The sequence below is a fragment of the Leishmania mexicana genome, chromosome 27 (genome assembly GCF_000234665.1).
Source record: "Leishmania mexicana MHOM/GT/2001/U1103 complete genome, chromosome 27".
Lineage (NCBI taxonomy): Eukaryota > Euglenozoa > Kinetoplastea > Trypanosomatida > Trypanosomatidae > Leishmania > Leishmania mexicana.
In genome coordinates, this window is record NC_018331.1 from 822,798 (window position 1) to 849,918 (window position 27,121).

Here is a 27,121-nt window from a genome sequence, read left to right on the forward strand (position 1 = left end):
CAGTGCACACGTCGCGCATATCGGTGTGTGCATGTCTGCATGCGGACGTGGACGCGCAGGCCGTGCCCTCCCGGAATACATGGATCACAGAAAAGGACGCAGGGAAATTCAAACAAAACGCCCCGCATGCGCAGCCGGCCTACCGCGAGGGTGGTTTAACAAAGCAACGACATCAGCAAGAGAGAAGAACATCACTGAGGGTGTGCGACATCTACACTGGAGCCCCCCCCCACCGTGACTTCAGCGAGCCAAACGCGCGGGAGGGGTGTTGGGGGGGGGGGGGGGGGCGGTAGTGGAGCAGCGACAGAGGGTCACGCTGGCAACTACCAGGACAGGCTGAGCGATGAGGAGAGAGAGAGGCGCACACCGTGAAGGAGACGTGTGCGTGTTGCGGCGGCACGTATCCGCGTGTCGTCTGAGAGCGCATGCGCGCATCACTCTAGAGCTCTACTTCGAGAAGAGCTTCGACATTTGCCGCTTCAAAGAAGAGCCCTTGGTGCTCTTTGTATCGTCCGTGCTATCACACTTTGCCGTCGACGGCGAGACATTCGTGTTGTTGCCGCCGCCCCCGCCGGCCTCTCCTGATCTGGAGCCGGCGGCGGATCGCTTTTGGGTCGACGAGGCGTTAGAGTTCAATGTGGAACCGGCGTTGTCCGTGTTGCGCACCTTTTTGCTGCTAGGCGCCGCGGCAGCCGGATCAGTGGTGGTCTGCTTACGCAGTGCCTTCGACGTGGCGGCCTGAAACACCGGGGTTGGCGAAGCAGCCGCAGGCTTTTCGGAGCCCTTCTCTGGCTCACGTTCTGCTCCTCCTGTGGCGCCGGCCGCTGGTGCTGCCCCTCCAGCCATTGTCGTCGAGCGCTTCTCTTTGCGCTTACGCGCCACCTCGCCGCCGGTCATCTGGCCGATGTCGCTGGCGTCCACCGGCACGTACGCCTCCCCGCTATCCTTCTGCAACTCGGCCGCGTCCAGCATGTCGGAGGTGAGCTGCACCAGCAGCATCTCCGGGTTCCACGCAACATCCTCGTCCAGCTCCCGTGCCAGGCAGCTCGTGAGACACGACATGTCGAACTCGCTGCGCATCATCCGCAGCAGCTTGTCCCAGCTGTTCGTGACGTCGAGTTCGCTGAGACGTGGCAGCGTCGCCTGGAAGCCCGTCGGTGACTCAGAGATGTGCTGCGCCAGCTTCTCTCTCTGCCGCTGCGCCCGCTCCGCCTGCTCGCGATGGGCCTGCTCCGCGTCAGGGACATCGTCTTGGACGATCTGCACGTTCTGGTTCAGCTCCTTGTCGGCGGGGCGATGTGCGTTCGCGGGCTTCTCGGCGTCGAACCAGCTCGAGCCCTCTTGCCGCCGACCGCGGCGGCCGTGATCAGGGCGGTTATCGGACGGGGCGTTGGTGCTGCCAGCGACATTGGAGGGGTTCACGCTATTTGCGCTCGACTTGCCTTGGCGGTCTGTGTTCACCGACGCGCGCGGTCCAGGCTCAGACGAGCCAGCGGCAGCGTTGCCATCGCCCTCGGAGGAGGACTTCACCGCCGTGCCGCCCCGCTTGCTCGGCCCGGTGGGCGCGTTCTTAGAAGAGACAACGGAGTTCGCGGTGCTCATGGAGTTGAGGTGTGAAGGGGACGTGATGGGGACGTTCATGGGCGGCGCCGACATGAGAGGTGTGGCCATCCCCGTCCTCTGCGGAGACGAAGAGGGGGCAGCGGCCTTGTTGCCGCCATCATTGCCGGTGGATGCCATGATGAGTGACACAAGATGAAGCAAGCGCACGTCTGTCCTGAGGAGAGGGGAAAGAGGGGGTAGTGTAGCCACAGCCACAGTCTGTGTGTGTGTGTGTGCAGCAGGTGGCACACTGCCGAGAAGTACGAGGAAGGGCCCTTCCGAGGTGATTAACCCAAGCGAACCCCGCGCGGCTACCCCCCAGGGGCAAAACCTCGTCTTCGCCTGACCCTCGCGATGATATGCTGAGGTCCGTATACCGGTGCGTTCGTGTGTGGGAGAGCGAGGAATCCGTCGAACAACAACAAAACACTTTGCAACGGAAGTGGAGGATGCACCGAGGTGGGCCCACGGACGAAAGGGGGCGCGCTCGGCTGGGCCACAGATGTCCGCTCAGTATTCTGGCACGCGTGATACGAGGGAGATGGAAGACGGGAGACAACCGGAAAGGATCAACAGAAGGACCGTGAGGTGAGAGATCGTAGACACCGCAGGATGAGCAGTCCTCCGCATCCTCCTGTGCACACACACACACACACACGCGCGTACACGGGCATGAGAATGGAGATGGAGGAAGGGAGGTGGGTGCAAAGCTGTAAGGGGCGGGTGGCGAGACGAGCAGCAAGCTGTCAACGGCGCCGCTACACCATTCTTCTCCCCGCTGCATCTTCTTTTCGTGACCGCATGCAATCACACTCGCGCACATGTTGCACACGCACACGCGCGCGCCTCTCTCTCTCTCCGAGAAGGCAGAGTTACGCACGTCGGCCCTCGCCTCAAGGCCGATGAGCAGACGCACATCAAAAGGCGTTATCCGGCGGTCATGCGTTGAAGCTCGCCTTTTTTTCACCTGTTGTACTAATCATCCTGTTTCTGGTTTCCTACAGCGCATCGAGCCCCTCATCGCCACTGTGCCCCTCGCCCCCCTCCCCTGTGTGCATGTCGGAGGGGTGAGGTGCACACCCACACACCCACATACACACAGCGCGGGACAGAGAAAGAAAGGGGGGGATGACGGAAAGACACCATCACCATCAGCACCAACTCATTCGCATGCACACCCAACACGCACGGGGGTGTGCCTATATGGGAACATACACACTCCACTGTAGGCGGACACACCAGAGAGAGGTCAGGATGCTTCTGCACACAAATAGCGGTGCGAGACAGCCCACCTCACCTCTCAGCTTTTAAGTGCCACGGTTGCCTTTCGTCGCTACGCGCCGCGCTTGCGCTTCACCGCGGTTGCCTTCGCCGACTTAGGTGCGCCGCCAAAGTTCGCCACAGCCCCGCTTCCCCCATTCTCGCTATCCTTCATCACTATGACGGACACAACGTGTTCGCCGCGCAGCAAGATAAGCCCCAGCTGGCGCTTGGACGAGACGCCCTCCTCCGCCATCTTCTTCGACTGCGGCCGCTCCTCGAGCGCGTCGCCAAGAATGACATTCATGTGCTTGTCAAAGACGAGCAGTTTGCCGGTGACGGTGCGGCCATCATCGAGCATAACGCACAACACCTTGTTGATGTTGTGCAGCATGCTATACTTGCCCATTTCTTATTTTTCTTGGAGGAGGGGGAGGTGTGTGTCCGGGGTGTGTTTCGCGATGCTTTCCAGGACTGCGCTTCAACCATCTGGGACGAGTGTACGTGTGTGTGTGTGTGTGTGTGTGTGTGTGTTGCATGTGATCATTGATGCGGAGACCCCCATGTGACGCGTGCAAGGAGGAGGCGGAGGCGGAGGAGGAGGAGAGAGAGGGAGAGAGGGCATATGGCCATCATCGTGATGAGCGTGTGTGCGTCCGCGCTCATCACGCAAAGATCACGGCGAGTGGGAAGGGGAGAGAAATAAAGAAACGACGCGCAGACAGAGAGAAGGCGACGTGGATCAGATAAAAGCAGAGCGAAAGAAATTGAGAGGAGACAAGCCGCGACTTGGCTTTGAGTGTCGCGTAAAGGCGGAGGCGCACGCGGGTGAGTGCGAGTCCCCGCCTCCTCTCCACATTGCCCTCATCACATGCTGCCATGCCCAGGATGAAGGCCACCACTGCTGCTGATCTTTCATAGCTGGCAGTGAGTGGAGACACACCTTTTGAGCTGGTGCGTGTAGCTGTACGTGCACGCATGCACGCTTGCACAGAGGGTGGGGAGGAGGAAAACGAAGAGACGTCCGGTTGTGTCAAGCGTCGCGTCGGACCCGATTTTCCTCTCCGTTTCTCCGTGCGCGTGTGCGTGTCTCACTTTTCTGTTCTGCTGCGTTCAACGCCACGGTGACTTACGGGCTTAGCACACGCTTAAGGCGTACAAAGTAAAAGGAGAGCGACAACCAAAACAGAAGAGAGCGAGGGCGAGAGAGCTCGCAGTGCGTGCGCGTACACACACACATGTGTGTGTGTGTGTGTGTGTGTGAGGAATCGAGGCGGGAAGGGAGGTGCAGTCATATGGAGGGCTGATGGTGCAGCATTGTCCGTCCAGACCGCGCGGCGCCACGACAAAGAAAGCAGAGTGCACCTATACACAGGAGAGGGAGGAAGGGAGAGACACACACACACGCGGACAGCACAGCAACAGGGCACCGCACGCACACACACACACACACACACACACACCGTAAAAAGAGGGGTGGCGAACGGCACGGATGAAACGAAAGGGAACATCAACTTAACCGAGTCTTACCCATATCACAAGCAAGCAACACCCATACACGACAGCAAAAGACAGCGCCACACACACACACACGAGCGCACATGCATGCAGACACAGAGGCATGCCCCGGCGCACGGTGAAAAGCGCAAGCACACCAACAGGCGAACGTACAAGAGCGCTGATCGGCTAGAGAAAGAGAAGGGAAGTAGCGGGTTGACGCGAGACAGCCCATCACTCCTTGTGCATCGCCCTCCCTCTCTCACGCACTCCCCACGCGACACGCACAAACACGCGTACGCACCTTATTTCCGGCGCTTCAGCTTCTGCTTCTCGCGCCGCATGCGGCCCATCAGCTGCCGGTCGAGGTACTTGTGCCTCTTCTTTCCCTGACCTTTCACCGCTTGCGAACGCATCAGCTTGCGCACGCTGAGGTTTTCAGCCTTCTCGCGCGCGCGAGGGTCGGCCTTGCCCTTGTCAATCAAGCTGCGTAGCATGCGCTGGGCCTTCCGGCGCTTGCGGCCCATCGCCTCCATCACCTTGCGGCTCGGCCGCGCGTTCAGCTCCTGGAAGCGGCGGCGCTGCTCCTCGATCTCCTCCGCGGTCACTGGCAGCACGACACGGCAGTTGCGCTGCTCATCCTTTACGAACCAGTCCGGCAGATCATCGTCGTCGTTGAAGACGTAGCGGTTGACAGAGGCGTCGAGAATCTCGCGGCGCGCCTTGGGGTCCAGCATTTTCTGCGCAATGGCCAGCGTACGAGCGCGGATGTCGGGATCCGTCATGGCAATCGGGATCTCTTCAAATTCCGTGTCCTGCTTGCCGTTAGAATTCTTTCCGCTGTTTGTGTTGTTTTTGTTTCGCTTGTTCTGCTTACGCACCTCCTTGTTGTCCTGCAGGGTTTGCTTCCGCTGCTGCCGTATGAGCTCCTGGGTGGTCACCTTTCCTATGTCAGGGATCAGCTTGCGCTTGCGGCGCGAGTCCTCGCGGCCACGGTTGATCTCGTAGTCGTCGAGGTCGCCGTCGCTCAGCGCCTCAGACAGCTCACTAACAGAGTCGTCGCTGTTGTCGTCGTCGTCATCGTCCTCGAAGCGCGTGCGCACGTGCTTGCACTTGTCCGGGTCCGCCATCTCCGTGGGCGCGCTCATGATGATGCGCTCCTCCTCTAGGGTGCGCTGCCGCTTCTTGTTCTTGGCGCGATCGTGATCCTTCGGTTTCGGAAAGGTGCCATTCAACACCTTTTCGATGTTTAGTTGATGGCGCTCCCACTTGCTGCTCTTACCCGCCTCCTCCAGTTGCGCTGCGTCCTTCTCCGCCTTTGCACGCTTTTTCTTGGACGCCGGCGTCTCGTCCGCGGCCTCCGCCTCGTTGCTGTCCTCATAACCCTCCAGCCCTGCCTCGTACAGCGTCACACGCGTCGAGCGCTGCGCCGGGACGTAGTTACCATAGTTGTCGACATCCATGAAGTGCTCCTCCCCCTCAACGAGCTGGGCGGAGTGCGGCACGCCATCGTCGTCGCCCTCGGCCTCAGACTCGTCGCCGTCCTTCTTGTCCCCCAAGTCCCAGTCGTCCTGGGCGGCAAGGTTGACCGACATGACGGGGTTCAGCGGGTCGTTGCCGCGGTCCTCCGGCTCCGTCCAAGTCTTATCCATGATGTGGGCCAGCTCCTTCTCCGGAATGAGCCCGAGCTGCTCCACGGTGAAGTGATCCAGCTCATCCGCTTCGCCATCCTCGCCGCCTGCCGCGGCGTCACCGTCATTGTCGAAGGCGTCGGTGTTCGTGCCTTTGTAGGCGAACCCATCCGCCTCCGTCATGTGCTCGGCGCTCATGTTGGGGTCGTAGTTGATGAGGCCCTTGATCTGCTTCAGCTTTCGATCCACCACCTTCTTCTGCCTCCTCTTCAACTCCTTGGCCTTCTTCTTCCGAATCTCCAGCAGCTCACGCGCGATCTGCGTGACGCCCTCGGGGCTGTCGAAGTCGAAGTGGTAGTCACGCTTCTCCTTGCCGTCATCATCGTCGTCTTCGTCGTCGCTGCCGTTGCCGCCGGCCATGCTGTCCACATCGTCGTCCTCCTCGGTGCCCGCCGCGGCGGCCTGGATGCGGTGGGCCTTCTCGCGCAGAAGCTGCTCTCGCCACCGCAGCATGCGCCGAAGGTCGGCCTCGCCCACCTGCTGAAGATCACCGCAGAGGTACACCAGCTCCTTCTTGGAGCTCTTCGACTTTAGGTACTCCTTGTCCGCATCGTCGCTGAAGCGCAGCTCGTGGTGCGTCTTTAGGAACACCTTCGGATCATCAGCGTTGAGGAAGTCGGAGAAGGACGCGACGTGGTGCGAGACAGTAGCGAACTCGTCGTACCCCGTGGGCACATTCGACTTGGGAGTGACAAGCATGCCGGAGGCGGAGACGATCTTCTCCTGGCCGACCTCCGCAAAGACTTTTTGCGGGTTGAAGAAGGCGGGGTCAATGCTCTTGGGTGCCTTGAACCCGGCACAGACGACGAAGATTTCGGCAGACTCCATGCGAGACGCCTGCGGCTTCGTCGCCTCGACCTTCTCGAAGAGCTGCTTGAACACCCAGAGGAGGTTGTGGAAGTCCGGCGAGCGGAACACCTTCGTGACAAACCAACCACCCGCCTTCAGCATGGAGCAGGCCATCTTGGCCGATGCCAGCACGAGCGCGTTCTGGTCGAAGAGGTCGCGCGACCACACGCCACCGACGTTTGGCGCGCCATCGTGAATGACGCAGTCGACCGGCTCCTTCTTCAGGTACGTGACGATCATCTTGCGCGTCTTGTCATCCGTGATATCACCCACGAACGTCTTGACGCCACGGATCGGCGCAATCGGAACAAGATCGACACCGACGATCTTTGAGCCTATCGCCATGTGCTGCGCCGCCACCTGGCACCAGCCTCCAGGCGCGGCGCAGAGGTCGACAAGGACGCGTGACTTGGCGAGGAAATCATACTTTCGGTTCAACTGGATGAGTTTGTAGGCAGAACGGGCGCGGTACCCCTGGTCCTTGGCCAGCCGGTAGTACGCGTCCAACCGGGTCTTGGCCTTCTTCTTGGACTTGACGCCCATTCTGCTTGTCTGCCGTACTGCTGTGTCGTGACTGAAGGAGTGGGCGAGTAGAAGAGAGAAGAGACGGGTCGCTGCGGTTCAAGCGCAAATGCCGCCAATCCGGCAGCAGGCTCCAAGCACGCAGCGTGTGTGTGTGTGTGTGTGTGTGTGTGGAGGGGAGGGGAGCGAGAGAGCCGTGGGACGAGGGTGGAGGGGCTTCGCAGGCGCGCGCGCTCTCCTCACTGTGGTTCCTCGCACTTTTTTTCCGTTTTTCGTCACCGTGCGCAAACGCGGCGAGGGCGTGTTTAGCGACTACGAACGGGCGAGGATCAAAGAGAAGCCTCAGCGAGGTTGTGTTCGGCAAGCAGAGATGGAGACGACGGAGAGAGAGAGAGAGAGACAGACGGCGCAGCATAAACCTGCGCACGGCGCTGCGCTGCCATCCGAAGGAAGAGCGGAAGGATGGGTGTCAGAGGCACGGCCTTGTGTGCGTACGTGTACGTCGGTTGGGGCGAGTGGAGTCGTTTGTTTCGAATCGTCAGAGATCATCACTGTCGACAACGAAGAGGGAGAGCGCATGCGATGACGAGAGGCAACGAAAGGAATGCAAAGCCAAGCAGGCAGACAGGCTGCGTCTATGTGAGCTGGCGTGTCCCTTCGAGCAGCAAGTTCCCGTCGCCGTATCTCGCAAGCAAGTATCAAGACAACGTGTGGCGTGAGCTAGTAGGGATGCGGTGGAAGGAGAAGAGCGACAGCGGCGAAAGCGAAACATCGGAAGAGGCCGGAGAAGGAACGAAGAGCCGCAGAGAAGTGCGCCATGCGTCACAAAGATGGAGACACGCACACGCACACGATGAGTACGCGTCAGAAAAGACGCAAGGGAAGGCAAGAGAGAGAAGTGCTCGGGTTTGTGCCGTGGTTCGCGCACTCGCCTTTCTCGCACACTGGTGCAACACGCTCTCTCCTTATCCTCCTGCATCACCACCAACCGCCGCCCCCTCCCCCGCTCTCCCTCCTCGTATTTACAGGGACGCTCATATCGCCGCCTCAGCACCGGTGCACGCCACTAGCTAGGCGGCAGGGAGAACCTACCCATATGTAAGCACACCTATGCCAGAGGTTTACTTCAACCATGCATCGGATGCTTCCGCCAGATGCAGTAAGCATCGGCAATTAGGATATCCAGCCACCGCATTGCCGCCTCCAGCGTCCGCGCCCGTGCGCGCTCGCCACACCGCTCATGCTTGTCTTCCCTATCCAGCTGCTGCTGCTGCTTCGCGGACGCGTATTGGGGGAAGAGCGCCTCGAACGGATGCTTCAGCGTGTTCATCACGACGTCAATGGGCGGTTCAGCTGTCGAAGACGTCCCCGAACGTGCGGCTGCGTCTGCTGCGGAAGGTGCCGCCGCGCCGTTCCCCTCCTGCTGTGTGGTGCGCGAGCCAAAGATGGGCAGCACCGTGGCGAGAGCCGCCGCGCCCCACCTTCCGCTCGGCGCCGCTGGTGCAGCCGAAGTGGAAGTCTGCGAGGAGTTACCGAGCAGGTTGGTGCGCAGATTGCGGAGCAGCGCGCAGCACACGCATACGTGGAAGTACATGATCTCCTCGTCGCTAGCTGAGGACCCTTGCGCTGCCACGGCGGCGGCCAGCGAAGAAGTTGTCGTGGGAGCGCCGCTGGCCGTTGCAGTCGTCGGTGGCGCACGATCACCACCAATCCCGATCGCCAGGTAGCAGTCCCAGAGGCGCAGCAGCAGCGGCAGCGGCAGCTCACGTGCCAGTAGACAGTGCAGCCATTGGAAGCAGCCGTCCATCACGGTCAAGCCATACCCGTCCAGGAAGGCAATGAGAGAGGGGTCAACGGTGCGCACGAGGGCCTCGAGGCGACGCACATTGCGTAAGATGCCCGGCTGTCCCGGCATGAAGTTGTCCTGCAGCAGCGACAGAACACGACCGGCGCACCAGTACGTGTCCCCCTCGACCTGCGTCAGGTAGCTCTCCGGTAACTCTGCCAGCATCGCGTCCAGGGCGGCGGGTGTGTCGGACAGCACGTCAAGGTCCTCCTCGGAAAGGTAGGGGGAAAGCGCGGCGGCTGTGGTGGCGGGAGTGGCAGGCGCGCTGAGCATCAGCATGGTGATTGGCGTCGCCAACTCCGTTGGTGTCGACGCGGCTGGGGAAGACCAAGATGTCCGCTGCGCCGAGGCAGAGAGCGACGACACCAGCAGACGCATAACGGCTCGCGTGCCCTTGTCACAGATCATGCTGCCCAGCTCCGCGCCGCTCGCCGAGGCAGCTTTATCGTCACTGTCGTCCCCCTCACCGTCGTCGCTTCCACTGTCCAAGCGAGCTGCCCCTGCCGTCCCGCTTGTTCTCCGCGCACATTCGTGCGTCGTCGCCCGGTGGTGAGGCGCGCGCGTGTACGTGGCAGCCTGCGCCGACACTCGTGCGTACTGCCGCAGCGCGTCCGCAAGGAAGACATGATAGAAAACTGCGACCACGTCATCCATGCCCTGCACGTAGCCGACGGCAGGGTGCCGCTGAGACCAGAGAAACAAGCAGCGCGCCATGCCCGCGAGGGAGCGGCCGGCATGAAAGATGGGAGACTGGTGGCGCGGCAGGTCCAGCAGCATCTGATGGAGGATAGCGCGCTCGTATGGCGAGAGGGACGCCACCGCTGACGTGGACGATGCGCCGCCACTGAGCGGCAGACCATGGCCATTGTTCGGTAGTAGTCCATTGCCGGGCAGTCGAGACAGTGATGCCGCGTCGCGAAGGCCAGAAGCGCCGGCAGCGCCGCCACTTCCGTGTGAGCACAACCGCGGCAACGTCGACGGCGACTCTCTCAGCGACAGCATCGTCAGAGCACTACAGTACTGCCGCGTGTAGCCCTCGTACTGGCGGCGCTTGCGCTGCAGCTCCGCTTTCTGTCGCGTGACGGCGGCAGGCGCGTAGTCGCTCAGCAGCCGCCACACCACCGCTCGCAGCAATGCTGGGCGGCAGCCACCCCACGCGACACACCGAAGCGAGTTGGGCTCGTCGCAGGAGGCGCCAACCTTGATAGTGACGCCAAACCCGCTGTCGATGACGATGCCGTTGAGAGTTGCTGCTGCAGCTGCTGCTGCTGCCTGTGCGCTCTCGGCCGCCACCTCCACAGACATTGGTGGCTTCCCTGCTGTAGCGTCGGCGCTGCAGCTCGTCACTGTTGTGCGCGTTGACGCTGCCTCCTCGTGGACGGTGGTGAGCAAGCCTCCAGCAGGGCTGGAAGCTGCCGTGGTATTCACAGTGCTAAGCAGGGTGAACGAGGAAGTGCGAGCCTTACCGTCGCCAACACCGCCGCCGGCAGTGGCGGCGGTACTGGCGGGTTGTGCTGACGGTCGGCGCAGCGGTGTCCCGTGTAGCCCGGCCGCCTCTTCGGGGGTGAGGAGAACTGCCAAGCCGAGGCCGAGCCTGTTGGCGCCGCGTACGTAAGAATTCATCGCCGTCGCGGCGCCACGCTGGCCAGCATTACCGTCTGTGTTTCGGCCATCACCGTCCACAGCACTGCTGCTGCTGCCCGCACCCAGCTGCGACTGATCTCTGTGAGTCACGAGGGCTACCGACGGTGCCGGCGTGCTGGGGTTGAAGCTTCTGCTTACGCTTGGTGACGTGAATACGTCACTCACAGGCTCAGACGCCAGCTCCTCCGTGTAGGCCTGCTGCAGCAGACACTGTGGTGGCACTACGCGGAGCAGTGGTAGTGCCCGCAGAAGAGACGCCAATCTGGACTCCTGCTCGGCAGCGTACCGTCGCTCCGTCTCTATCGCCAAAACGGAAGCACGCTCGCGTCGAGCTTGGCTTCTCGTGCGGGTGCTCTTGGTATCTTGGTTCTTCGGCTGTGAGCGCTGCGTCATCGCAATCTGCTGCTGCTGCTGGTCCTCCCGAAGCTCTTCTGGTGCTGCTGCTGTAGCAGCTGCAGTTTGCCGTCCCTCCGCGTACCCAGCGCCAGCACTAACACCGCCGGCAGCCTCACGCACCACCTCCACGCGCACCTCGCCATCCTCGTTGTAGCGCAGCAGGCGACGCAGCAGCGCGCCGGCAGAGCGGTACGCCGTGCCTGGCGGAACACGGCGCACTCGACCGGGTCCGCGCAGGCGTTGCACATACAAGGGAAGAAAGCCCACAGCTCCGTCCTCTTCCATGCCCGCGACGAGAGTAGCAGTGGGACAGTGAGGCAGGTGGAACGCTGAAGGCCGCCCCCCAGGGTGCGCAGCAGTGCCAGAACGGTTTTGCAGTGGAGAGCTTGACGGTGTGGAAGAGGATTCAGGCGATCTTGACGCACTGCAAGACACCGATGACACGGCTTGCGTCGGTGTCACCGCCGTCATTGTGGGGTGTGGCGATGTAAATCCGTATGGACGATCGCGCGTCCGTCTGTGATCAGATCAAGCACAGATGGTGAAGAACGAGAGAGAAGGAGAGAGACACACACACACGCGTGTGTGTAGAGGCCAACATGCGTTTGTGTGTCCGTTGCTGCAACCAAGATAAGGACAAGAATGGCGATTATGAAGAATGGGGGGGGGCGAGATATAACAGCTCTGAAGAAGACCTGAACAGAATAGGACGAGATAGGGACGTGTCTCCGTACCGCAACGTGTGCCCATTCCACCAAGCCCACGTCAACGAGTAGACGCCTCAGTTACCTGCAGAGGTCGATGAACTCTGCAGGCACACGTGGCGAAAACCCCGGGTCGTGTCGTGGATCGAGCGCCAAGAAGAAGAAAAAAAAAGCGCAAGCAAACAACTTAGCCGCACCAAAAACAAGCTTCAGTGGGAAGGCTGCAACACGAGAGCGGGAGAGGGGTGTGGAGACAAAAGAAGGGAGGGAGGGAGGGAAGGAGAGAATGATGCACAGTTCAACGCGCGTATGCGTGGGTATCCTCGCCGCAGCCTACGCATCCGTCACTGCGCTCACAAACTATGAAGGCAAGAGAAGGTTTTTTTGTTGTTTACACACCAACACAGACAGACACGCACCCAAAGCAGGCAGCTGTATCTGCGCAGGTCGTGCGTTGTCATATTCCTAGCCCGGCGCCCCTTTGCCCTCGTCCATGAATGCGCAGCCACCTCATTCCATGCCACCCTACAGTTACTGCTGTCGGTGTTTCTGGGTGCGTGTGTGTGTGTGTGTGTGCGCCGCGCGAGAGCACCGCCTTAATCGGGCTTCCCTGTTCTTCTCGTACTCGGATTTCTTCCTCGCGGTGCATACGTTACTTGTTGCTTGCTGTTCATCATTTTTCCTTTTGAATCACGTTGCTGCTCGTAAAACAGCGTTCCTATCATACGCCAGCACGCACACGTATACATATATATATATATACATGTGCACACCAGCATGCACACACACACATGCACACACGTATACGTATATGAGAATCTCAACGGCGTCAAGAAGCCCAAGCAAAAGAAAAACAAAGAGCCGCCTTCCTCAGGCGACATCCATGTACAGACACCCGAGAGGGACAGACGCGGCACATACAATGACGACGACGACGGTGAGGGGAATAAAAGAGGTTGAGACGGACTCGCGCATGCACACAGCAGAGCATGCACGTACGCGCAAGGAATAGAAAGGGAGAGCAAACACCGCGGTGAAGAAGTTAAGGCGAAGATGATGAGTGTCACTCAGCGACAGTTTTCTCTTTCGGCGTCGTCTCAGCAGCTCGTTTTTTTTTCTGTGGTGTTTGCGTGGTCCAGCACACCACTGCTCAGTACACCTCACCTCCTTTTGTCCCCCCCCCTTTCATGCCCCCACCCACCCACCCACCCTTGAGCCCGTCCACCGAACACCCTCACCTCCACCTTCCCTCTCGCCCCTCGCGACCTCCTCGACTACCGCGCCTGCCTTTCTCTTTTCCTTTTCAACGTACCCTCCCCATCCCCTCTCCTACTCCACCCACGAGCAAGTCCGCCAACACACGCATGCACAGCCACCGCCCACCAGCCTCTGCCGCACTGCGGGCTACATCCTCGTCGTCGAGGAAGAGCCGTCCTGCCCTCGAATCGGGCTCTTCCTGCCCCTCCCCCTCCCTTCTTCGCATACCTGCAGCCCGATCGGCGCCACACGGACCTGGCTGCAATGCACGCCTTAACCCACCTGGCCGACGGCAGCGGCCTGCTCGAGGGCGGAGGCGGTGGCATACGTCGTGCTGCTAGTAAGGGCTGGTCTACGTGCATGCCCGATGGGCTCGAGGAGGAGGTTGGCCAGCCTCAGGTCACGGCCCTCTGCGACCATGTGTGCCGCTGCCTGCATGACGTGTTTCGCTCTCAGCAGCCTCAAGCAGCGGCACTCTACAGCATGGCGTGCAGGCTCTTCACATGCGAGTCTGGTGGGCTCGATGGTGCAGGTGCGGGGTGCTCACGTCATGTATCCGATATCTTTGCCGCATCAGCCCCATCCAGTCGGATGAAGGAGATGCCGCACGTTTCGCGCACACACGCGCTTTGGGGCTGATCAGTATCGATCTCGCCCCACGTTACTTTCGTGAATCCCTCTTGCTCTCCCGACATCTGGATGCTGCTTCACCTGGCTGCGATACACCACGCCGATCATGCTTGACAGCGCCGGCGCACAGCGCTCACATTTTCGGATCATGGGGCTGGCTCCGGGACGACCTTGCTGTCTGGGAGGGGGAGCCCATGCAGCGCGAGTGAAGTGTGCGTAATTACGTCACTGTGTGCAATATCATAGCGTAAAATGAGGTGTTCTCCGAGAGATCTGCGAGTCTCGCGTGGCATATCCGGCACAACGCCGAGCCGGCCGCCCTCACAGCAAAGAAAAAGCAGGCGAAGGTGGAGGAGCACCATACTGCTAGCGCAGCAGCAGGCCGCACGCCATCTGCATTCCGTGCTGTGACTGCCAGTAGAGCGAATGATTCTAGTCCCCTCCAAACCATCGCCCCCTTCATTCCGCCAACACCACATAGAAAAAACGCACACACAAGAGGATGGAATGGGGATCTACTCAGAGAGTTCGGGAGAGAAAGATAGCGCCTACAGTGACCCAGACAGCGGCGCGCGCACCGGTGATCGACAGCACGAACAGGACGGAGAAGAGGCGAATCGTCTTCTGGGCACTGTGCTCTGCGCTGCTCGACCGCACCTCGTCACATGCGCCGACTCCGTCGGCCACGGCCAATACAAGCGAGCTTACGGCTCCTCGCCGTCGTACGCGTAGTACGCTTTGTTGTGCATGATGAGCTCGTTGCCTACAAAGTAGAAGCTGTCGCTCGCCATCTCGAATGGGCTGGCAACGATGGCCTCCTCCCACTCCGGGTTCAGGCTGGGCATGTCGTAGATGGCCTCCCACGTGTTCGTCGAGTGCGGAATGCAGAAGCCGAACTCGAAGTCGAAGGACTTGATCAGCACATTGCGGAAGTAGTGCCGCTCGATCATGCGGAACTTCGGTACTGGCTGATCGCCGTTGACGCCAAAGACGAGCTTCGCGCCGACAGCGGTCTTGCGCAGGAACGAAGGGGCAAAGCGGTAGCGGATAGTGCGGGCAGCCGCGGCTTCCTCCTCGGACAACTGCGCCACACGGGCCAACATGTCATTAACGTTCCCATCTGCGGAGCCAGCCGGGGCCTCGCCGACCTCGAACAGCACCTTGTTTTGCTCGATATCACGAATGGTGAACTGGTAAAACTCGACGCCGTACTTGTTCGCCGTGAGTGGGCACAGAAACCGCTCTGTGGGGGCGGTAAAAGCCAGCACTTGCTCGGGGGTAACAGGCGACGAGCTCATGACGGAGGGTGGGGAGGGAGGGAGGGAGAGAGGGAGGGAGAGGGGATCCTCGCCAGGTATCACTAGCGAACAATACGAATAAGAAAAGCAAGAGTTCACTTTAATAGGTGCGTGCGTGTGCGTGTGTGTGTGTGAAGGCAATGGCACGTGATAGGGGAGAGGCAATAGAGCGAGCGGAGCAAGTCGAGTGTGGTGATGGCCTATTGTCCCGGGACACGATGGATGGTAGAGGGATCCTGTTGATCAACGGCGCCAATGCTCCGCGGGATATGACGATCTGCCCTGAGAAAGATGTGAGCAAAAAATATATATAAGAAGGTACACAGCAGCTGCGTCGCGAGTAAGAGAGAGGGACAGGGAGGGAGGGGGAGGTGAAGATGGAGGCGACGGCCGAGGCGGGAGTGGTGAAAGTATGCTGAAGAAACGCAATTCAAGATGGATCAGGAGCGGAAAATGCGGCCGAAAAAAAGGGCGAGGAGAGTGGAGGCCACGAGGGAGAAGGTAAGATGGCCACTATCAACGCTGCTGTGTCTAATTCGCTACCGAAAAGAGCGTCGGTCCTCGATGAAGGATCGCGATGCTCTGTGCAGCTAGACACAGCAGCAGCAGCAGTTGAACAGGGTGCACGCACATACAGAGTGCGAGAGGAGCCGTCCCATGCATGTCACACGGCGCTCATGAGAAACACTTTGCAAAGAGCGTGTCTTGATTCGTTTCCTGCCGAAGGGCTTGGGGAGAGTGAGGCCACCGACAAGCACGCACACCCACTCACATGCCACTACAATCGTATCTAGAACAGCAAGGAGTCTAAAGTATGAAAAGCGTGTGTTCAGAAGAACAGAGAGATGCAGCACATCGAGCCTCGCAGCTACCCACACCCATAGGCCCATTCGATCACGCAGTGACACACATGCGACACACACAAACAACAACAGAAAGTCCGGCGATGAGATCGCTTAGACGTCGGTTATAACCTCCTCCTCCTTCATGCCCGGCACGCCGTCGGAAGCATCCGTGGGAAAGTACGGTACGTCGTATGGACCGCTGTAGGCGTGATCACGCGCTCGACCGTGATGCATGGCAGGAGAACTCCTCGTGATCGCATGCGGCGCGTCTCCCATGGCAGTAGGTGGTTCCTGCAAACCGTGCTCACGGTCAATCAGCAAACAAGATGTTGTGGCGTTGTGTGCCATTACCCGCTGCAGCTCTTCCAGCCTCTGCCGCTCGCGCGCAAGCTGCCGCTCCACCTCGGCCACTGCCTGGTCATACCGGGCCGACTCGAGCGTCAGCTCGTGCTGTCGGTGTTGCAGTGCAGTGAGGCGTTTTTGCCGCTCGGTGCGGAAGCGGTACTCCTCCATCTGCCATATGTAGTTCTGCTCATCAAGGATGGTCTCCAGCTCATCAGCGCGGATGACAGCGCTGCGTGCGACCGGCGCAGACACATGTGGCGCAGATCCGCCATGCGGGCCAGGGGACACCGCGCGAGGGCGATACACCTGCTGTTGGTGCGGTGTGCGCTGCGATGGCGACGGATCGCAACTCGCTTGCTCACCGAAGACACTGCGGTGGCCATCGTAGTGAGAGTAGTTGAGGCCAGCTGCGGGTTTTGCGTGCGCTCCACGGTGGCTCGCCGGCCATGATCGTGAGGTCAATGGCGGTGGTGCGTTCAGCGGAAACGGCGATGCAAGCGGCACGTGCGACCGCTGCGGCATTAGCGGCGGTGGTGACTCTACTTCATAGGACCACTGCCGACGCAGATCAGACTGCGACACCGACGGCCGAGTAAGGACCTCCGGCGGTTGTGGCGACGACTTCGGGTACGCGTACGGCGGAGAGGCAGCTTGAGCGTAGCCTTCCGGACGATGAGATGAGCGTTGCACAGGATTTTGGGGCAGCGGGCTTTCCACGTCGCCGCTACCGCCGTTGGGCCAGTTACCGGACGGCAGGGATGATAACGTCGTGGCAGATGTCCAAAGGTGCAGATTGCTGTCGTTCAGCGGCGCAGGATGACGCTGCTGCAGTAGTGGTTCGGGGCGTTGCTTGCACGCCATGTCAGCGCCTGTGGTAGATTGCCCCCGGACCCCACTCGCCACAAATGACGGTGCGTTAACGAGGCGGTCAGGCGACGGTGCTCGGCGAGTCGACGCTGAGGCGGTGGACGCCCTCGATGCGGACGCGGAACAGGCGCCACCCACTCTCCCCATGCCACTGACGCCCCAAGACTTAGACCTGCTCTGCCACGGCAATTTGGGCGAAAGCGTGCCGGCGTCGGTCGATGGAGGCGGTGAGGACGCCGATGCCACGGAGTTTCTTCCATCACAGCCTCCTCGCCCGTCGACCTCTTGCACATTCTCGACTGTTTGCACGAGGTCAACAACATCCTCTTCGCGCAGCCCCACAGCGGCACCCACGGCATCCGGAACAAAAGACTGCCCATGCACGAAGAGCTGCTGCTCCGCTGGTGGTATGTGACTGATGCGCGCCAGATGATGGCGCAGTTGCTTGCCAGAGAGCCGCTGCAACTCGCCTTCAAAAACAAGATGGTAGATGACACCGGCGGCAACGCTTCGCACACGCAGGGTGGTGCGCGGACGCGCCGCGCGGCGACCTCCATGGAACGATCGCTCAGGCGATCCGTAGTGTGCCATTCGCTAGGAAGAAAATGGCCGAGTTCGAGACTATCATGCAGTGGCACATAAGTGCTTCTCGGCCCCCCTATCTCTCCCTAAACAAAACCAAGAGTACTGCACCTGATATCCGGAAAACACCAAATTCTGACAGAGGAGAGGCGGGACTGAGACAGTGGCGGAAGAACAGAGGTTTATGACTCTATGTAGCCTACGTGTGTGCGACTGTATGCGGGTGTTGCTCACCTATCACACTGCTTTATGTCCGTCGCACCGCTCGGTGATGTGAATGACGAACAACGTGCGTGTGCGTGCAGGGCGGGAGAGGCAAGAGGAGAAAAGAGGGAGGAGCATGGGTTGACGGGGAGAGAGGAGGCATACACACACGCACCTGCGCACACATGTCAGCAGCAGCACCTTGAATGATCAGCGCAGACGTACAATGAGCGATATGAAGACGAGCACAGGCAGAGACGCGCACACACAAACACGCGGTGGCGCCATAGCGCGCTCCCTGCGGCTCAGTCGATGGGCACAGACACACATGCATGTGCGGGCACCACCCATCACAGCTCCGGTGAGAGAGCTTCGCGCGCACGCGTAGGGTGCATACGCGCCCGTAGGCATAGACTGCGAAAAGAAGCAACGAGCACGTCGGCTCCTGCCCGCTCCTGCTTGGTGACTCTCCTCGCATTCGGCTTCGCTGCGATCTCGAACTCCGAGGCTCGCCCTCACGCCCTTTTATTGGCCCAATGTCTTTGTATGTGCACAGGTATGTAACCTCGGTGTACGCAGGCGGCAGGCATGTACCACGGTACCTCCACACAGCCCACGCACCAGCACCAACATATGCACAGAGGGTGACAGACGGAGGCGGCTGCTTTCCAAGCCAGAGGGAAGAGGCACTCTGCCTCCCTTCATATTAAGATGACGTCGTCCATGTGGCGCGACAACACAAAGACAGAAGAAGACAGGCACGCAAAAGGGCGGGAAGAAGCCTTACATGTACAACATGGCTTTATCAGGGGCGGCAGCAGCCACCAACGGCTCGGAGACGGAGGGGGACAACGGCGGGGGAGTGCCCCGGGCACAGAACCGAGTTGGGTGGTGCGTCGCTCGAGTCCCGATGCGTGTGCTGGTCAAACGGAGGGACGAAAAAGGATGAAGGAAATGAAAACAGAAAAGCGAGGGTGGTGCCCAGGTGCAGAGCTGGCACGTACAGACGGAAAAGACAGCCGCAGATGAGGGAGGGAGGGGAGCATGCGTGTGCGAGAGAACGCGGGTTCGTCCCTCCCCCCTCCCCTCCCCGCCATCCCCCACCCACGCGACACGGGAGGATGTCATCCTCCGGAGGAAAGAGAGCGGAGGAACAAAAAGAGATGGCAGAATGAAGCTTAGTAAAAGGAAAGAAACCAAAGCGACGAATATACTCTCTGCACCGCGTGCACGGCATCGCCAGCGCCATCAGCGTCCGCAGCGCTGGTGGCCCGCACGGAAAAAAAAACACGAAAACCAAAGAGCACGGAAGATAAGCGCTACCTACCCTACATGGCATGAGCCACGAGCATGAGCATCGGTGTCCGTGCAGGAATGTGTGGGGGAGAGCGGAGCGGGTGTGTTTGCCGCTGGGGTGTTGAACAGCACGCGTGCTGGTCCAATGTGGGTTTCACGGCGTCTCTCTCTCTGCGTGCGTGTGCGTGTGCAGTCCCCAGGGGGGGCGGGGGGCACTCTGTGCCAACCCCTCCGTCCTATCACGTGCTTCCCCTTACTCTGCCGGCCCTCCCACTTCCGACGCTACACGAAAGCAGCACTCCTTTCGCAAGCGTGCAAGGGGGGCCGCACGCATGATCGGAGGCCCTATGCAAGCATACAGAAAGAAAGGCGAAGCAGAGCCGCACAGAGCTCACGACTGCGCCTTTTCCTTCTTCGCCTCGAAGTTCCGCGGTGGTGTGCCGGCTGCTCGTCATCCTCTTGGCTTCATTGGGGTAGCGTCTCTCGCCTTCTATCCGACTCTTGCCTCACGCACGATTCGCTATTTACCAGTAGAGAAAAGCGCACCCATGGGTACACACACTTGCATGCATGCACGCAACGCATGTTCTGCGGTTTCTGCCTATGCAAACAGCCCCCCCCACCCTGACGGCAGGAACAAGCGCACGTGCACACGGGCTGTCATGCAGCCATCTGCGCGCGCGGTCTCTGCCTCTCTCACCGGCCTCCCGAGCTATTTCGCTCCCCCCGCCAAGGCGCCTCTGGTGCCGCGACCCTCCGCTGACGGCGCGCCCATCCGCCCTGCCTGGGCGGCACTCCCCCTCGCGTCCCCTCACATCGGCACTTTCAAAGAGGAGAAAAACAGCAACCGAAAAGAGTGCCGTGCTGCGCCGAGCATCAAACACGCTGGTGAGCCACTGTGCAGCAGCGTTGCAGTCGTCAACAACGGACTCAGTCGCCACCACCACCCCTCCCCCACTGTCCGCCCGTGAGTGCACATGAGCGTGCATTCGCGTGAGTGCGTGCGCCTGTCTGGCCTCGCGACTGCAACGGCTGGCCAGCGGCGCAAGGTCCCCATGCCCACTGCGCGCGTGAGCGTCTCAACGAATGTCGTGTCCGTGGGGGACGGGGGCCACAGCTCTCCCCCATCCACGTTCGCCCTTGCCCTGGAGGCACAAATGGCATCTGGCACAACACGGCGCATACAGCGCGAGAAGGACGGAGGAGAAGCAGCCGCGTCCTCCAACTCGCGCGCACGACAGCACGTGCACACGAGCGTATGCAGCCGCACACACTCGCTCAGACACACAAACAACATCGACAGAGAGCTCCAGAGAGACACACGCGGAGGTGCACACGGAGAGCAAGGGGATGGGGGATGGCGCGCAAGCAGCGGCGAGAGGGGCAGAGAAGGGCCAACACCAACGGTGGAGGAGACGGAAGGAGGAGGGGAGGGGGGGCTACGCAGGAGACAGAGTGGGCGTGAGAGAGATGGCCGGCCGTAATGCCGATAGACTCTGGTTTGCCTCGAAGAGAAAAGGAAGGGTGAAAATACACGCATCCGCACGCGCGCACGCGAAAAGAGGAAGACGGAGCCTCTGGAGCGACACACACCCTCGAAGTCGCAAACCGCAAACACGCCGGTCCCCCCCCTTCCTCAACCGAAGATGAGCACAGGAGGAGGGGGGCGCGGCGTGCGGCAGCGCAGCGTCCCAGCAATAGCCGCGACTGAAAGGCATAGCAGAAAAGCCCGCAACGAATAGAGTCGGTGCTACTGCGACTCTGGCGGCCGCCGCCTAATCTGCGGAAAGGGAGCAGCACCACCAGCACACACATGAGCACGCGAGAGCGCTGCCCCCAGCAGCCCTTACAGGTGTGCCGTCGGGTACAGGCGCTGCTGGAACGGGTAGAATACGCCGGGGTTCATCAGGTTGTCCTTGTCCAACGCAGCCTTGATCGCTTCCTGTACATCGATGTGCGACTGGCCGTGCTCACCTACGACGAGGTGCACCTTGCCCACACCGATCCCGTGCTCACCAGAAGTTGTGCCGCCGAGCTCGATGGCACGCTTAATCATCTTCGTCTCCAGCACCCGCAGCTCCGCTATCTCCTGCTTGTTTGCGAAGGGGATGATCAAGTGAAAGTTGCCGTCGCTGATGTGTGCGCAAATCAAGCACTTCTTGTTCGCCTTTGCAAACTCATCCTCCGTGTACTCGATGATCTCCGTCAGCTTCGAAATGGGCACGCATACATCCGTGCCAAACACTTTCTCCACCTTGCCCCGGCTGTGCATGGCAGAGAAGTAGCATGAGCGGCGCGCGGCCCACACGTCGTCCATCTCCTTACCAGGCCGTAAGTAGTGCATCACCTTTGCCTTGCCCACCTCCTTGAAGATCTTCTCCACACACTCGTAGTCGCCCTTGATGTCACTCATCCCCTGGTCGTTGCCGGTGAACTCCAGCAGCACAATCGCCATCTCGGGCAGCGCGGTCTTGCAGTAGCTGTTCGTCGCCTCAACGATCCCTTTGTTCATCAGTTCGCACCGCAGCAGCGTCTGCGGCACACCGCGCTGCCGCAGTGCGACGACGGAGCGCACAGCATCGCCTGTAGACTCGAAGGCGGCGTAGCCGCCAGCGGAGTACTTCGTCTCGGGGAACAGCCGGAAGCACACCTCGCACAAGATCCCCAGCGTGCCCTCACTGCCCATGTACAGCTGCGTCAGCTCCAGCCCAGAGGACGCCTTCCGCACAACCTGCCGCGTCTGCAAAACGTCGCCGCGCGGCGTCACAACGCGCAGCGCGATCACGTTCTCGCGCGTCGTCCCGTAGCGCAGCGTTGACATCCCGCTCCCGGACGTCGACACCATCCCGCCAACGGACGGGTCCGACGCGGGGTCAGGCCCGAACAGGAAGCCCCTCTCGCTCGCTGCGCGGTTCAGCGCCAGCTTCCTCACGCCGGCGCCAGCCCATACACACGCGTTGTCGGTGTCGAAGCTCATGCTGGTGAGTCCCGCCGTGTCAATGACGATGCCGCCAGCGTAAGGGATGGCGCCACCCTCTACACCAGTGCCAGCGCCGCGGGGCGTCATGGGCACCTTGTGCGCCGCGCACACTTTCACTACTGCCACCACCTCCTCCACAGAGCTCGGGATTACCGCAGCGGCAGGAAGCACATGCATGTGGTGCGACTCATCCTTGCTGTACAAATCAAGCATCTTCTCGCTCACCACCAGTTGCTTCTCAGGGTTCTTCAGCACCTTGCGGAGCCCTGCGATGCACGTCGCATACTTCGCCTGCCGCTCCTCCAAGGTGCCCACGTTGTACTCCGCCTGTTTCAGTGGGGACGCCATGGTGATGCACCGCAGGTGGATGGGAGGGGGAGAGAAATGAGAGGGATCAGCGGCCCTGTACGAGCAACTATCGGTGTGCGCAACCGGTGCGCCCTTCAGGAAAATATGTCAAGCGATAAGCCTCGAGAGAACTGCCACAAGCTCGAGAAATATGATGCATGCAACAGCACCGTATGGACAGGGCGCCCTCCTCTACGAAAACAGGAAGTGCAGTTGGCGCGTGAGATTGGCGTGCGTGTACGAGCAGCTGACGCCCACGCGGTGCCATACAGAGGGAGGAAGTGCAGAAAAGGCGATAGCAGTAGTTTGTTGGCCTCTCTCAGCGCGTCCATTCGCCGCCGTGGAGCATGCGCCCAGCCACTCACACTCTGACCCCCGGACCGGCCACACAGGCCCATCATCGCGCGGCACCAGGCACCGGGAGACACACGCCCTGCAGCAGTGCGCCGCCACCGACTGCACCCCTCCCCGCGGGGTCGCATGAAGGCCCCCCACCAGCACCCAGCGAGCGCCGGGCGGGGCACCCGCGAGTCGCGCTGGGCTCCCCCGTGGGGTGGGCACATGACCCTGTCACCACCAGAAGCGGTGCCGCATTTCGCAGGGGGCAGGGGGTGGGGGGCTGCCCGACTTTCGACGCAGAGTGGGGGAGGGGGGAGGTACGGGACCGCGAGACGCCACGCACGGAGGTGTCTGGCATCACCAGGGACGCTAGCCATGATTAAGAAAACAGAGAACAAAGGGAAGAAGTAAAATGCAACGAGAGCAAGAAGTGCGTGCCGCGTGGCGTTTCTCCTTCCCTTCACGTGGGTGCTCGCGTGGGTTGGGATGGGGTGGGGCCGGGAGGGGCCCATGGAGTTCATGGCGATGAGTAGCACCAAAAAAAAAGAAACAGCAGGAGAGAGACAGGGAGACACAGATGGCGTAGCATGGTAAGACACGCACGCGCACCCAGGGTTTCGAAAAAGAAAACGTGCATGGGTACCGAGAGCCAGCGCCCATCTCTACCCTCCAAAAAGAAGATGCAACATATACGTACCTCTCCCACTCGCGTACGCGAGTGCTTGTGTGTGGGTGTGGCCGAGTACGTGCCGCCAAAGTCATCGCGCGCCTCCGCTGCCTGCCCGTCGGCTTCCGCGCACCTGCTGCGCTACTCGCCGAGCCTTCGTGTCACGAAAAATCCCGCCACACCCGCCTGGGCGTCCTCGGAGCGAGCGACCAAGAGCATCGTCTCCGCGTCAGGCCTCGACCTTCACGGACCACGGGCTCGGCGTCTTGCCGTACTGGATATCCATTATCTCGTTCAGGAGCCGGTGCGCGTAGCTCGGCTCCGAGAGCGGCACGCTGTACTCCTTGCCGCAATACGCAATCATCTCGACGGACGACACGACGGCAGCCGTGCCGCATCCGAAGCACTCCATCACGCGCCCCTCCCCCAGCGCCTCCACCAGCTCAGACATGTAGTACGGACGCTCCGACACCTCGAACTCGCCCCACGACCGTGCGAGCGCCAGAACCGAGTCGCGCGTCACGCCGGGCAGGACCGTCCCGTCCAGCGGCGCGGTGACCAGCTCTGTCTTGCCCTCCTTCGTCTTCCACAGCGTGAAGAAGTTCATGGATCCGACCTCCTGCACCTCATCCTTGGAGCCGAGCCACAACACCTGGTTGTACCCGAGAGCCTGCGCCTCCTCCTGGACCAGCAGCGGCCCGGCGTAGTTGGCACCCAGCTTGCTGCCGCCAGTGCCACCGGGCCACGCGCGCTTGCGCTTCTCCTCCGCCAGCAGCGTCACGGGCTTGATGACCACCGCGCCCGACTGGCCCTCCGGCGGTAGGTAGTACGGCCCCACGGGCGAAGCAATCACGAAGAGACGCACCGACCTCGAGGGAGTGGCGCCGAGGCTGTCTGCGGTGCCGATAGCGGCCGGGCGCAGGTACAGCGAGTAGCCGTACTCCTTCGGCACGTAATCCTTCTCCGTCCTCACGAACTCCGTGATCACCTTCAGCATCTCCGCCTCGTCAAAGTCCGGGAAGCACAGAGAGCGCATGCTGTGGCGCAGGCGTGCAACGTTCCGGTCAGGGCGGAACAGGCGCAGGCTCTGCTTCTCCAGCCTCTCACCCCTCGCGGCCCTCGCGATGTCAGCAATGTCCGCGTACACCTTCATCCCCTCAAAGCACTGTGTCGCGTAGTGCAGGCACGACGTCTGCGGCGGCAGCGAAAAGTTGGCGAAAGGCACGATCGCCGGCGCACCCCACCTGCCGTCCTTGAAGTCGATTATCACCATGTGCGGCGTAAAGAGGGTGCCGAAGGCAACGCCCTTCATCGGCGGCAGCGGCGGCGGATCGGCCACCAGCGTTTTAGTAAGCGCCGCGGCCGTGAAGGAGACGACGGGGGCCATGCTGCCGTGCGCAGCGCTCGCCCGGCGCCAGGGTCGGCTCAGCAACATGGCAGGAGACCTAGGGGCGCTGCCAGAGCAGAGGGGAGGAGACAGAGATGTGGGCAGTCGATGCTGAGAGCGGGATGACTCAATCAGCTAGAGCGCTGAGTGATGGTGACTGTATCGTTGGCCTGTGAAGCTGGTGCAACGGAGACCAGCGCGTGTGTGTGTGTGTGTGTGTAGCGTGCTTTGAGGATGGAAGTATGATGATCTGTCCAGCGGGAGACAAGGAGCGGTGCAGAAGCATAGCGAGAGAGGGGGTCAGCAGCAGCAATGACGGAGGAGGAGAGAGACATACAGCGAAAGAGAGCGCGGTCGAGGATGCGCACACACACATGCACCCGCACAAGATACCAAGCAGTCGTGAGTGCGAGCGCGCCACACCCCTGCACGCGCTCCTAGGCCGAAGCCGACGACGGAGCTCGGTGGGCGAGCAGAACCGCAGCGCTTTCAACAAGCAGGGGGTGCACCGCACTGGCATGCGCGTCCGTGTGCACAAGTATGCGCGCACGTGTCCGTGTAAGGCAAGCGGCGCGGGACGGAAAGCCGGTGGCCATTCGCTCCTTGCCGCGCTTCTTCTGTGCGCCGTGTCCTTGCGGTTCGTGCCTCTGCCTCGCGTGTAGCCCGCGCCTTACCGCCCTCCCTCTCTCCGCGGGCGCGCGCGACTTCGCTTATCCTTTGTGTGCCGGTGTCTGATGCCGTCCGTGCGTACAACACGTCTACCCCGATGGTTGTCGCGCGAGATGCTCAGAAGACAGGGAACAAAAAGGGGGACAGAGAAAGAGAGCTCAACGTCGCGTGGGCATGTGTGTCTGTGTGTGTAGGGAGCAGCGAGAGAGGGGACTGGGGGGTGCCGGCGCAAGGGAGGCAGCGGCAGGGGTGATGCACAACAGCGGGTGTGTTGCCCCTTCACACGCAGCCGGCTCGTGTGCCAGTGCGTGTGCGTGCAGGGCGGGAGAGGCAAGAGGAGAAAAGAGGGAGGAGCATGGGTTGACGGGGAGAGAGGAGGCATACACACACGCACCTGCGCACACATGTCAGCAGCAGCACCTTGAATGATCAGCGCAGACGTACAATGAGCGATATGAAGACGAGCACAGGCAGAGACGCGCACACACAAACACGCGGTGGCGCCATAGCGCGCTCCCTGCGGCTCAGTCGATGGGCACAGACACACATGCATGTGCGGGCACCACCCATCACAGCTCCGGTGAGAGAGCTTCGCGCGCACGCGTAGGGTGCATACGCGCCCGTAGGCATAGACTGCGAAAAGAAGCAACGAGCACGTCGGCTCCTGCCCGCTCCTGCTTGGTGACTCTCCTCGCATTCGGCTTCGCTGCGATCTCGAACTCCGAGGCTCGCCCTCACGCCCTTTTATTGGCCCAATGTCTTTGTATGTGCACAGGTATGTAACCTCGGTGTACGCAGGCGGCAGGCATGTACCACGGTACCTCCACACAGCCCACGCACCAGCACCAACATATGCACAGAGGGTGACAGACGGAGGCGGCTGCTTTCCAAGCCAGAGGGAAGAGGCACTCTGCCTCCCTTCATATTAAGATGACGTCGTCCATGTGGCGCGACAACACAAAGACAGAAGAAGACAGGCACGCAAAAGGGCGGGAAGAAGCCTTACATGTACAACATGGCTTTATCAGGGGCGGCAGCAGCCACCAACGGCTCGGAGACGGAGGGGGACAACGGCGGGGGAGTGCCCCGGGCACAGAACCGAGTTGGGTGGTGCGTCGCTCGAGTCCCGATGCGTGTGCTGGTCAAACGGAGGGACGAAAAAGGATGAAGGAAATGAAAACAGAAAAGCGAGGGTGATGCCCAGGTGCAGAGCTGGCACGTACAGACGGAAAAGACAGCCGCAGATGAGGGAGGGAGGGGAGCATGCGTGTGCGAGAGAACGCGGGTTCGTCCCTCCCCCCTCCCCTCCCCGCCATCCCCCACCCACGCGACACGGGAGGATGTCATCCTCCGGAGGAAAGAGAGCGGAGGAACAAAAAGAGATGGCAGAATGAAG

At 61.0% G+C, this 27,121-nt stretch overlaps 8 protein-coding genes across 8 annotated transcripts; all 8 read right to left on the reverse strand.

The window, feature by feature from the left end:
- Nucleotides 1-447: 447 nt before the first annotated feature.
- On the reverse strand, nucleotides 448-1,740 carry LMXM_27_1960 (conserved hypothetical protein; the record flags this gene model as incomplete). Its single annotated transcript, XM_003876723.1, has 1 exon — nucleotides 448-1,740. One exon carries the CDS (start codon nucleotides 1,738-1,740, stop codon nucleotides 448-450), a length of 1,293 nt encoding a protein of 430 aa, XP_003876772.1.
- Nucleotides 1,741-2,935: 1,195 nt separating this feature from the next.
- Nucleotides 2,936-3,271, reverse strand: LMXM_27_1970 (small nuclear ribonucleoprotein protein,putative; the record flags this gene model as incomplete). Its single annotated transcript, XM_003876724.1, has 1 exon — nucleotides 2,936-3,271. The coding sequence occupies one exon, from the start codon at nucleotides 3,269-3,271 to the stop codon at nucleotides 2,936-2,938; it is 336 nt and encodes a 111-aa protein (XP_003876773.1).
- A 1,393-nt stretch (nucleotides 3,272-4,664) lies between these two features.
- On the reverse strand, nucleotides 4,665-7,442 carry LMXM_27_1980 (putative FtsJ cell division protein; the record flags this gene model as incomplete). Its single annotated transcript, XM_003876725.1, has 1 exon — nucleotides 4,665-7,442. One exon carries the CDS (start codon nucleotides 7,440-7,442, stop codon nucleotides 4,665-4,667), a length of 2,778 nt encoding a protein of 925 aa, XP_003876774.1.
- A 1,105-nt stretch (nucleotides 7,443-8,547) lies between these two features.
- LMXM_27_1990 (conserved hypothetical protein) lies at nucleotides 8,548-11,592 on the reverse strand (the record flags this gene model as incomplete). The annotated part of the gene is made up of 1 exon (XM_003876726.1): nucleotides 8,548-11,592. The coding sequence occupies one exon, from the start codon at nucleotides 11,590-11,592 to the stop codon at nucleotides 8,548-8,550; it is 3,045 nt and encodes a 1,014-aa protein (XP_003876775.1).
- A 3,010-nt stretch (nucleotides 11,593-14,602) lies between these two features.
- Nucleotides 14,603-15,196, reverse strand: LMXM_27_2000 (conserved hypothetical protein; the record flags this gene model as incomplete). The annotated part of the gene is made up of 1 exon (XM_003876727.1): nucleotides 14,603-15,196. One exon carries the CDS (start codon nucleotides 15,194-15,196, stop codon nucleotides 14,603-14,605), a length of 594 nt encoding a protein of 197 aa, XP_003876776.1.
- Nucleotides 15,197-16,152: 956 nt separating this feature from the next.
- On the reverse strand, nucleotides 16,153-16,908 carry LMXM_27_2010 (conserved hypothetical protein; the record flags this gene model as incomplete). The annotated part of the gene is made up of 1 exon (XM_003876728.1): nucleotides 16,153-16,908. The coding sequence occupies one exon, from the start codon at nucleotides 16,906-16,908 to the stop codon at nucleotides 16,153-16,155; it is 756 nt and encodes a 251-aa protein (XP_003876777.1).
- A 4,273-nt stretch (nucleotides 16,909-21,181) lies between these two features.
- Nucleotides 21,182-22,663, reverse strand: LMXM_27_2020 (D-lactate dehydrogenase-like protein; the record flags this gene model as incomplete). The annotated part of the gene is made up of 1 exon (XM_003876729.1): nucleotides 21,182-22,663. One exon carries the CDS (start codon nucleotides 22,661-22,663, stop codon nucleotides 21,182-21,184), a length of 1,482 nt encoding a protein of 493 aa, XP_003876778.1.
- A 1,235-nt stretch (nucleotides 22,664-23,898) lies between these two features.
- Nucleotides 23,899-25,104, reverse strand: LMXM_27_2030 (branched-chain amino acid aminotransferase,putative; the record flags this gene model as incomplete). Its single annotated transcript, XM_003876730.1, has 1 exon — nucleotides 23,899-25,104. The coding sequence occupies one exon, from the start codon at nucleotides 25,102-25,104 to the stop codon at nucleotides 23,899-23,901; it is 1,206 nt and encodes a 401-aa protein (XP_003876779.1).
- Between the last annotated feature and the right edge of the window lie 2,017 nt (nucleotides 25,105-27,121).